This window comes from Cervus canadensis, chromosome 16 (assembly GCF_019320065.1).
Source record: "Cervus canadensis isolate Bull #8, Minnesota chromosome 16, ASM1932006v1, whole genome shotgun sequence".
Classification (NCBI taxonomy): Eukaryota; Metazoa; Chordata; class Mammalia; order Artiodactyla; family Cervidae; genus Cervus; species Cervus canadensis.
Window position 1 is genome coordinate 23054441 of NC_057401.1, and position 12040 is coordinate 23066480.

The 12040-nt window shown below is 40.3% G+C and overlaps 1 protein-coding gene across 1 annotated transcript; it reads right to left on the minus strand.

Annotated features, from left to right (window-relative positions):
* Positions 1 to 1098: 1098 nt before the first annotated feature.
* Positions 1099 to 10595, minus strand: GZMK (granzyme K). Its single transcript, XM_043488896.1, has 5 exons — positions 10470 to 10595; positions 10052 to 10199; positions 4390 to 4540; positions 3361 to 3630; positions 1099 to 1498 (listed from the first exon to the last, which is right to left on the minus strand). The coding sequence occupies exons 1-5, from the start codon at positions 10528 to 10530 to the stop codon at positions 1337 to 1339; spliced, it is 792 nt and encodes a 263-aa protein (XP_043344831.1). The 5' UTR covers positions 10531 to 10595; the 3' UTR covers positions 1099 to 1336.
* Between the last annotated feature and the right edge of the window lie 1445 nt (positions 10596 to 12040).

A 12040-nucleotide genomic window follows, 5' to 3' on the forward strand; every position in this document is an offset into this window, starting at 1 on the left:
TCTCATTTCCTCCTTGTCTCAATTCCTTCACCAAATTACTATTTATTTTAATTAATTAGCTAGTTAATTACATTTATTTACCTTTTGACCCTCTTCACCCATTTCTCTTACTCCTCACCCTCCACCTCTGGCAACTACCAATCTATTCTCTGTATCTGTGATCTTTTAAGATTCCACATATAAGAGAGGTCATTTAGTATTTGTATTTCTCTGTCTGACATTTCATTTAGCATAATGCCCTCAAGGTCCATCTATGTTTTTGAAAATGGCAAGATTTCATTACTTTTTATGGTTGAATAATATTCCATTGTGTGTGTTTGTATGTATGTGTGTGTATATACCACAATTTCTTTATTTATCATCCATCATTAGCCATTTAAGTCATTTCCATATCTTGGCTATTGTAAATAGTTCTGCAATGAACATGTTGTTGTTAACTTGCTAAGTTGTGTCCGACTCTTTGCAACCACATAGGCTGTAATCCTCCAATCTATAGCATTCTCCAGGCAAGAATACTAGAATGGGTTGCCATTTCCTTCTCCAGGGGGTCTTCCTGATCTGAGTCTCCTGCACTGGCAGGCATTTTTTTTACCTCTGCATCACCAGCGATCATTGCAATGAGCATGGGGTGCATATATCTTTTTGAGGTAGTGTTTTAATTTTCTTCAGACAAATATTTGAAAGTGAAATTGATGGATCACATGGTATTTCTATTTTTTTGAGGGAAAATTGTTTTTAATTTCACATTTTTTTTTATTGCAGGTATTTTTATATGTTGCTTTAAATCCTGTTTGGAAGAAAATGTGACATAAAAATAATAAGCACTATCTAAATGTTGTATAAACCTTGATGATTTTTTCTTCACTTGAGCTGGGATGCTTGAATTTAGTGTTTCTTCAGACATGACTTAGCAACTGAACAACACCAATAATTTTAAAAATACAGCTTTAAGAATGATACAGCAGAAATAACATAAACGTGGTTGAAAGTGATGCTACAACTGTCTTTTTTAATCATCTTTTTGCCCTTTGTGGGGGTGTAGATTGAGTTGGGGGACATATCATTCCCTGTATCTTATTTCCATATAAGACGAATAGACACTCTTCTAAATTTTATTCAGAATAAAAGCAGCATAGTAGAAACACATCAGTGGTACATGTGAAAAAGAACTTGTATTCCTCAACAAAATCAGTCCTAACAGGTCAGGAGTGGACCCTAACTGTGCTCCACTTTAACTACATTCAAGTACCTGTGCAGGTAAGTTAGCCTGTGGAACACATTATGAAACAAAAATGAAAACAAGCAACTGATAGAGCCAATAAAATCATCTGTAGTCTTAGTCTGCACGAGATGGGGCCACGTTGCTTTTGATCCAAGCTTGGTATTTCCGGGTTAATAGGATGTAGATTCCTGGTTTCTTGGCATCACCACATCTACGACCTCCAGAAACTAAGGCATGAAAGGCACCTTTGCAGATCAAGGGGCCCCCTGAGTCACCCTGGAAAGAAGAAAACGGGCAGATATTTGGCAAGGAGATGTTGAACTTTTGGACCATCAACTGTTAATAACCATCAAATGATTATTATCTGGGTCATTGGTTTCTTTGTGTCCTGCAGAGTGCCTGATACAGCCTCTGAGCAGTATAGGTTCTCTGTGTCTCTCTCTCCATCCAGAACCATGGTTCTGTCCATTTGTCTGTCTGCCTCTTTGTCCATGTCACTGTCTCAAAGACTATGTATATATATGTGTCTTTTAGCAGTCACTGGGACTGTTGAGCTTTATTCATTAAGAAATGGGTAGACAAGGAAGTTTGAAATAATCCACTGAAATAGAAGAAATTTTTTAAATTATGAATTTCATTTTGGTGCTCTTGGGTTTGAAATCAAGTTGCTATTGAGGCTGACAGAAAAGAGCAATGTATTAGAGAAATGTCTTGGTGGCGGGCACTCTACCTTCTCTATTATTTTTTTTTTTCCATTGTCATTGGATTGAACATGGGACTCTGCACATACCCAACACTTAGCAAATACTTGCCCAATGAATAGATCCTTGAAGACTCACTCTGACAACAAGACATGTAACAAAAATTCTGTCAAGGAAAGTGACAAGGTAATAGAGAAGGAAGCCTGGCCTTTCAGATAAGGAGCTGGGTTTTGAATCTAAAGAGCAGCTTTTGTCTCTGCTGCCATGCAGATTGCACTTGGTTGGCCATGAAAATAGAGGTTTGGGGGTGACAATCTTGGGGCACTGCAGTCACACATCATCTTTGAGATCATCAGATCCTCCCTTTAAAAAATGCTTAATATAGTATGTGAATATTTGTTTTTTTTTAAAGTAATCCATCTGTGCTAGGTAGCCTTCATCACCTTTTAACATGGCGGTTTAGTCATTCGGTTGTGTCTGACTCTTTGAGACCCCATGGACTATAGCCCACCAGGATTCTTGGTCCATGGGATTTCCCAGGCAAGAAAACGAGTGGGTTGCCATTTCCTTCTCCTGGGGATCTTCCCTACCCAGGGATTAAACCTGGTCTGCATTGCAGGAGGGTTCTTTACCTACGGAGACACCAGGGAAGTCCTTTTTTTTTTTTAATGCCTCAAGAAACAAAGATTTTGAAAAACATGACTGATGTTCTTTTAGTTAGTTAGCAGTCAACATTATTTAAGAAACACAGAGTGTTTAATATACATTTGATCTTTTTGCATTTGAATTTTATAAGACCTCTCTATTAATTAGTTTAGGGGCTTACCCGGTGGCTCAACAGTAAAGAATTTGCCTGCAACGCAGGAGATACAGGAGACATGGGTTCAATCCTTGGGTCAGGAAGATCCCCTGGAGGAAGGCATGGTAACCCACTCCAGTATTCTTGCCTGGATAACCCCATGGACAGAGGAGCCTGGTGGGCTACAGTCCATAGAGTCAAAAAGAGTAGGTAGGACACAACTGAAGCGACTGAGCATGCATGCACATATTGATTAGTTTAAAGCCGGGGTGGGTCTGGGATTGAGAGATTATTTTCTAGTCACCACTTGTGACCTCAGGTTTGGTAGGCTTTCTAAGGAGGGTAGTACCCCTCAGAGGAAGCCTGTAAAAGTTATCATATGTAGTCCATTACCCTGATTAACAAACATTAATGAGTGCTAACTGTGTGGTTTCACAGGTTCTACCACTTACTTGCAGTGGCAGATGAGAAAGCACAGTGAAGGCTGTGTAGGATGGGGGAGCACCCTTTTGGAGCTGTGATGCTGTGTTCACCACGCCTCTCCTCCTCGCTGCGAGTGTGCAGATAGAGCTTGACTATAGCCCAGCGTCCTGAAATGCCTGTCTGAGTGAGGGATTCTTTGAGTGAGGGATTCTTACCTGACAGGAATCCTTCTGGCCTCTGGCGTCTCCTGCACACAACATGGTTCTAGTTATAATAGGGTTGTGGTTGTAATAATCTCGGCTGTTGCACGTTTTTCGATTTATGACAGTGACAGTGACTTCTCGCAGGGTGTCCGAGGGGCTTAGGCATTCTGGGTCAGTAGCTCCCCAGCCAATAACCTGGCATTTTGTTCCAGCTGTGATATCATTTTTAGTTCTTGGGTGGAGCAGTTGGACATGTCTGTTGAGTATTGCGGCCGTGTGAAGCTGACAGATTAAAAAGAGAATAAATGATCGTTTATCCCCAGTAGTATTTTGTGATTCGTCCGAGCGATGTATGTGTGGTCCCTCTGTTCTCTGAGGGCGTCCTTCTTCTTGAATCTACTTTGGTGGTAGCCCGCAGCTGCATTTGTGGTTGTTGCTTTTCTGAACATGCTCATCATTCCCTTTAGAGCTCAGTGATGCTCAGGGAGGAAGCTTACATAGAGCAGGAATTTTGCCCAGTCTCAAGCCAATTGGCCTTTACTCTGCATTGGATGATTTTCTGTGGAATAACATCCATAGGTCATGACTTTGAGGGCTGGGCTCTTTCCTGCTGGATAGGACCCTTGAGTATGGTCTAGACTGAGTTTGGACTGGACTTAGTATGGTCTAGACTAAGTTGTAACTCACTTCTGTGTCCCTGAAGTCACTTGCTTGGCTCTGTTGTATAAGTGACTTGTACTTTTCACTTGCTAATGAGAAAAGCATTGGGAGAAAAAGCTTGCAGTATGGATCCTTGGGCCTGTTGGGATGTTCTCCTCCCACGTATGTGAACATCAGAGCTGTTTTTCCTTGTATAAACATAGCCCAGGCGTGTTTATGGTACATACTTTTTTCTTTCAAGGCATTAAATGGAGTACAATGAGCCTTAATAGAATATGTCACAACACATCACCTTGAACAGAGGGAGAATGCTAACAAAATGCAACTGAACTGTGAGGTATAAGAATGTTGGAGAAATTGAAGGAACACAATGCTACATACCTTCACCAGCATAATATCATTTGATTTAGGGTCTAATGTAAATTTTGGGAATCGTATGAATTTTTTAATCTCAAATGTTTGCTTGGAGGCCTCATTCTTTGAGAGAGAGTGTGCTCCTAATACCACTTTGGAAGACTGGCTTTTGGCAAACCTAAAAAAAGCAAAAAGAATAGACACACAGAATGATTCCCCCAATCTTCCAGTGGAGAGTAGAAATGGCGGAGAAGCCATATACATACAGGAATAAGGACCAGCTTCACAGTAACCTGTGCAGGATTAGGTGGAGTGACAGAGGTCATGGACCCAATAATGAAAGGATGAAAACAAGGGCCAAATCCATCCCAGTCCAATTCCCCAGCACTGCAGAAGAATTTCAGAACTAGTGCCGAACTGTGGGGGGAAAGAAGGAAGATCCTAAGTGACTGAATTCAAGTTTATTCACCTTCCCAACATTAAATGTTTTAATAACTAAAAGGAAAAGACTCAACTCTGTGTTTCCCTGGTGGCTGAGCAGTAAAGAATCTGCCTGCCAATGCAGATTTGATTCCTTGGTGGGGAAGATCCCCTGGAGAAGGAAATGGCAACCCACTTCGGTATTCTTGCCTGGGAAATCCCATGGACAGAGGAGCCTGGCAGGCTACACTCCATGGGGTTGCAAAGAGTTAGACACAACGGGAGCAACTAACACTTTCACCGCACTTTGGAACCACTTGCATTCTACAAAAATGTCCCATTTTTATGTGTGTTCTCAGGAAACACCCAACTTCGAAGCCTTTTTTGGAAGAAGGAAGGTGATAAAAAAGAATTATATTTGTTTGCATGTAACTGTTTCATTGTCATATGGAAAAGGTCAGGGCAGATTACAATAAACACACACATATCTGATAAACACACATACACGCTGCGCTGTGTTGTGCTTAGTTGGTCAGTCATGTCCGACTCTTTGCGACCCCATGACCTGTAGCCTGCCATGCGGACTCTCCAGGCAAGAATGCTGGCATGGGTTGCCATGCGCTCCTCCAGGGGAATCTTCCCAGCTCAGGAATTGAACCCAGGTCTTCTGCATTGCAGGCAGGTTCTTTATCAACTGAGCTACCAGGGAAGCCCAAACACACACACATATATATAGATGAATAAAGATTAGCAAAAATTAAAAAGAGCACAGAAACATACAGAAAAAAGAAGAAAAGTTTGTTGCAGGTTTGGGGAACCAGTGCGTGACTGTGCTTAAATGGGTTTGTGTATGGTAGGGCTCTGACTGCAGGGAATTAACACTTTGGGGTTTCTACCAAAAGAGTTTGTTTTGGGAATTTCAGCTCTATTTGTTGAAAAATTTGCCTGTTGCAAAATCAGGATGGGGATGAAATTTCTCAAAGGATGTGGATTGGATTTCCTAGGATTGATTCAGACTCAAATTCAGTGTACCTGCTAAATCCAAAACTGTGGAAGGGAAGGATAATATAAAATCCCTGGGGCTACTGATAAAATAGAGAAGACAGATATGTACATAAATAACTAACACAGAAAGGCTGGGAGATATGAATGTGGGATGTGGAAGATGAATTCTGACTAGGGAAAGGGTGCAGAGAAAATGTCTGGTTTTCCTTCATCTTTTACCAATTTCCTTGATTTGTTAATGACTTTGAAGTGTTTTGTTTACTTTTTGTCTCCTCTGGGACATGTGAATACCAAAAACAACCCAAGCAGACCGCAAATGTTTTTTGAATTTTCCGTTTCTAGATACAGTTCAACTGTAATCTGTACTACAAAGGTCAATATTTTCTGCCCACAGGATACCTGGAATTACCTGAGTCCCAGAATCTCACCTCCTTAGCTAAATTCAGGTTGGAATTCCCATGGAGGAGAAGCAACAATACCAGCGTCTCATTTGCACAGCACAGTGTTTCCCTATGGGTGGTCCAAAGACCAGCTTCAGAATCATCCGGAGCTGTTTGGCTGCATGGCAACTTTATAAGCCTCATGCCAAGTCCCTTCAAGCCTCTTAACTTCCTCTGCCAGTCTGCCTTGGCACTGAGCAGTGTTTCTGCTTAGACCCATTCCTCTGGGGTTCCTATTTTTTTGAGGTCTCTTGCATAAGAGAGAAGGGAATGACCAGGCTGTCAGAGATGGGCTATTATGGTTTTATTCTATCAACATGACTGGATCATGAAATTTGTTCCTGAGTGATTACCATGGACCGTACAGATACACAGATATTAATATAGCATTGTTGTTGTTCAGTTGCTAAGTCATGTCTGACTCTGTGACCTCATGGACTGAAGCACACCAGGCTCCTCTGTCCTCCACTGACTCCTGGAGTTTGCTCAGATTCATGTCCAATATAACATTATACCATTAGACAACATTTATTAAATTATTATAGCGTGTCAGGTTTTGTGCTAAACATTTTACATATTTTCCCTCATTTAAACCTCACCATAGCCCTGTGAGGGAGGTATGATGATCATCCCCATTTTGCCGATGAGGAAACTGATGATCAGATATATCAACAGACTTGAGAAAGTCTCACTGATACTAAGCGGAGGCTCCAGGATGCAGTGAAAGTAGGATTAAAGCCCTGTTGGTTTGAACCCAAGGTCTGAATTTGTAACCATTCTACTCTGGGAGCCTTGAGAGATTTGCAATGGAATGAGGCCATATGGAAGGGGTGGAGGTGGGGTTCTATCTATAATATTTGCTGTTAACCAGCAAATTAAGTAGAATGCTTAACGCAGGTGACACGGCTTCCCTTGTGGCTCAGCTGGTAAGGAATCCACCCACAATGCGGGAGACCTGGGCTCGATCTCTGGGTTGGGAAGATCCCCTGGAGAAGGGAAAGGCTATCCACTCCAGTATTCTGGCCTGGAGAATTCCATGGACTATAGTCCGTGGGGTCGCAAACAGTCGGAGTGACTTTCACTATGCAGGTGACATGATGGGGCGAGTGTTCACTGGGAGAAGGCATTGGTAGAGACTCAGAAGACAGTAGGCAAGACTTGGTGACAGTTTTGCTTCTGATAAATTGAAATGCTGAAAATAAGATTATATAAGACATTAATTTTTTCTTTTTGCCAGTTTCCTTTTATAATCAGCATGGCAACTAACAAAGGGGCCTAAGTGAAGAACTTAGTGTGGATGGGTAGTGAGAAGAGAACACCCCAGATTTGGCCTCCTTCACCATTTTGCTGAGAGAGGGGTCTAGTGTTACTAAGTTATTCCCACAGGATACTTGGGAGTACATTTGTGGGAAGCCACCATTGAACTATTTCATAAATATTTTGGATTTCATAAAGTTTAATATTTTTCTAAGCACCAATATGCCTACATTTTTACACCCAAGTGTCCTGTAGAGGAAATCTGAGCCACATATTCTGGAGTTCTTTTAAACTCCAGCCATTTAAAACAATATTTAGCAATTTTTTTTTTAATTCCAAGATTCTTTTTTCCCCATTTTTCAATTTGTGAATGTATTTCTACTGAATCAAGTTCATTTGACAAAATTTAGAATTCAACTTAATAATACTATTTATCTTTGGGTAGTTGGCTATCCACTCCAGTATTCTTGCCTGGAGAATTCCATGGACAGAGAAGCCTGGTGGGCTACAGGTCATGGGGTCGCAAAGAGTTGGACATGACTGAGTGACTAACACTCTCACTTTTCTCCTTTGAGTAGCCCTTTACGGCTTACAAAGGATGTCACATAATGTGCTTTTAGCTTAGCAAAACCCAAAAAACCCTTCTTCTCCAATTTATTTCCCTTTTTTCTATCCAGCATTTGTTCAGCATTTATAATAAATCAAGCTCCGTGTCTGGGGAGGTTATAGTTCATTTGAATGTGTAACCACAAGCATATCTGAAGTGTGCGTATTTGAAACTGAATGAACATTTATCTATGGTCACCCTCTGCCTAACTGATCCCCAGGGGACAAATGCCCTAGAAAGGACAGAAGTGATGCGGACACAAGTGTTATTTCTGTGACAGCAAGAACCCTGCTTAAATGAAGTAGCCATGTTAAGTCAGAAATTAGTGGCTTGCTATTTAGAAATAAAACAGAAGTTCACATAGTTTGCAGGCTTCAAAATTTCTCATTTGTATTCAGTCTCATTAAAATGTGGCAAACAAGCAAAATCCCCAAAATATGAAAGCAAGGTCAATTCAGTTGTTTCATTTAGATATACAACTGATGCCTAGAGAGCAAATGATTATGGCTAAGAGGTTCTTAAGTGTGGTGCTGTCATGTTTGTAAGGAAAGGGGAAGGTTCATCTTTTCTTATTTTTTAGCTTATTCAGGCAAGAAGGATAAAGAAGAAATATACAAACAAAAAACAACTCCCCCAAACCAAAACAAGCAAATAAAACAACAAACACCAAAATAGTTTTCTATTGCTTTTCCCTTAGTGATGTTTGCAGCATCCCAGGAAGGGTTTTGGATATTTTTAGCTGAAGTAAGAAGACCCTGGACAGTCCCCTGGACTCCAAGGAGATCAAACCAGTCAATTCTACAGGAAATGAACCCTAAATATTCATTGGAGGGACTGACACTGAAGCTGAAGCTCCCAATACTTTGGCCACCTGATGGGAAGATCTGACTCATTGGGAAAGACCCTGATGCTGGGGAAGTTTGAAGGCAAGAGGAGAAAGGGGCAGCAGAGGATGTGATGATTAGACAGCATCACTGACTCAATGGACATGAATTTGAGCAAATTCCAAAGCACAGAGAAGCCTGGCACGCTGCATTCCATGGGGTTGCAAAGAGTGGGACACGACTTAGCAACTGAACAACAGCAAGGGAATCCTAGAGTGAGAGGTTATAGTCTGTCTCTACAAATACTTTCACTTTAGGTATCCCAGAAAAATAGTCACCCCCTCTGTTTCTGTGTAAATCATCTAGACTTTTTTTTTTTTTCACCTAGGGAAACTGTTGCCCCTTATAGCTGTGATTCCTAAACTGTGAACTCTGGGCTTCTGGGGTAGGCAATAAGCAGGCGAGTTAAGGTAAGGGTCTAAAAGTCTATAAGCAAAGCCAACCTATTGCAACTTATCTGTTTAAGTATTTAAAAATATTTAAATAGATAATTTTTAATCCTCAAAACCCCATGAAGCAGTTATGTACTATAATTATTATAACCCATTTTTAAAATAGGGTGCAAAGTCAGGATGTCTGATTTCCCCTAACAAGGTCAGGAACATTGCTGCTTTCAGTTATAACTGTTGCTGTGTTCCCTGGCATTACATGAAGGACTTGAATTTGTCTGTTAGGTTGTCTAGATCTCCCAGAAAAGTAGAACTTCGGGCAGAATCAAGGATGTGTGAGACAGTAAAATCGATTCCACCAATTGGTCAGTTATCACAGAAGCTAAGGATAAATCAGGTAGTGCTAGTGGTAAAGAAACCGCCTGCCAATGCAGGAGACGTAAGAGGCGCAGGTTTGATCCCTGGGTCAGGAAGATTCCCTGGAGGAGAAAATGGCAACCCACTCCAGTATTCTTGCCTGGAGAATCCCATGGACAGAGAAGCCTGGCGGGCTACAGTCCATGGGATCACGAAGAGTTGGACACGACTGAAGTGACTTAGCATGCACAAGGGTAGATCGAATTTTCTCCCGGGAGAGGCGAGCTTGTTTTCTAGGCAACTTGAGGGAACACAGCGAGTAATACTCACCGAGAGTGGCAGTGGGCTGCTGTGAGCACCCACTGAGGATGGATCAGTACTCCTCCGCAGATGTGGTCGCCGCCATACTGCAGGGACGCCATAAATGGCCTGGAGTGAGGGGACACTTCTCTCCCTCCGATAATCTCCATGTTGAAACCTGCCACAGAAAACCAACAGTTAACGGAACAGATCTAAGTGGATTATTTCTCATAATTCTTTTGACAGTCATTGTGTCATTTTTGAAGGTTAAAAAAAATCTTTCAGTCACCTAATAGTGATTATAATTTTACTGATGAACAATTGTATGCTACATTATAGTTTATCAGGATCTACATGGACGTAAACATTATTTTCATTTATAATGCTATAACACAATCACTAGAAACTCATTGAATGCTGACAGGTGGTAGGTATAGGAGATACTTACACTCTGGAGTCATATAAGTCCCGGCTAGTAGGAAACATAGAAAAAAAGAAAACTTAGTCATGTTAGTGGCTTAGATTTAAGAAGCCCAGATGAAATATTCTGACTGTATCCGTGAAGGAAGAAGAGTCTGAAGGTTGAGTTTTGATTTTGCAGATTTAGCCTTCTCACCACAAGTGTTTTGGAGGTAAAGTTTTTCACACCTAAGATTAAAGGTATGTATCAGTTTGGGGAGTTTCAGAATTATGCTTGTAGGACTTTTTGAAGCAAGGTATGTGTGCCATAAAGAACTCATTTCCAGAGTTAACCATTTTCAGTATCTGTATAAGTACTCATCTTATAAATGGTGAGAGAATAAAAATAGTCCAAACTATAAGAACTCAATCAAATTACAGACAGAGTTCAAAGATGTTCATTGCTCTAAAGTAATACTTACTATTTTTCCTGGCAGAAAATGGTGCCTATCATATTTAGTTACTATTTTTCATTTGGACATAGATTTATTACATAGAGAGACATGGAACCTTGCACAGACCATGGTTGCCTTACAATAAGTCTTAACTAAAGCCTGAATATCATCCAGAGAAACCCATATGTTTTGTAGCAAGCTTATTCCTAGACGTGCCATTTTCTCTAAATGTGACCAAATTTGGTTAAATTTTAGTTACATTTTTGGGAGGTTTCATAATGTTATTAAAGGGGAACATTGGCAACATATTTTTTAATTCTGAGTCTCTATTTTACTCATTTTTAATTGAAAATGACCATGTGTTTATCCAGGGTCTTAATAATAATATCTTTTCAAAATCAAGGACTGCACTTTGTCACTCTCCCCAGGAGCAGATGAAATGCATTGCCAGCCTTTCTATAGTACTTTCTCCTTTATTACAAAAGATGTTAGCCTTAAGCTTCCATGAGATTCTGTCTGTGCTAGATGCTGATCAGTAGGGCAGATGTTATCAAATGAATACAGACAGACCAATCAGGTACCACACAGGACCCCAAGCACTTTCTAAAAATACTGACCAAAATTAACCTTTAATTAACAGATCTTATTTCCTTTCTCCTAAAATATTTGCATCCTATCTTTTATTTTTTTTACAAAAATAAATTGAAATCCAGAGCTATTTTTCTTGCCAGATTGCAAGACTCCTACTGAATTGTTTTCTAGCAAGATAGTAGGAATAATACTAATAACTATTATACTTGCATGTTCTACATTGAATTTAACAAATGTCTTAAATCTTCCTAAAATTTTCTTTACATGATCATTTATATGTTTTCATATCTTATGTCTGTGTGGAAGGCAGGACAAACTATTCTATCTGTCTTACAATTAAAGAAATTGGCTCAGAGAGGTTAAGTAATTTGCCTAAAGTTACACAGCATATAAGCTGGATCAAATCAATTGCCTGATCTAAAATAAGTTGTATGTTAATAACTATACCACCAGAGCACAAAATATGAGAAATATCCTGTTTGTACTTTATCAGGATGCAGCAACAGTAAAGCTCTCCTGTACAGTAAATAAGAAGAATGGACAAACCCAATGCAGAGTGGTGACTTCCTGTCTC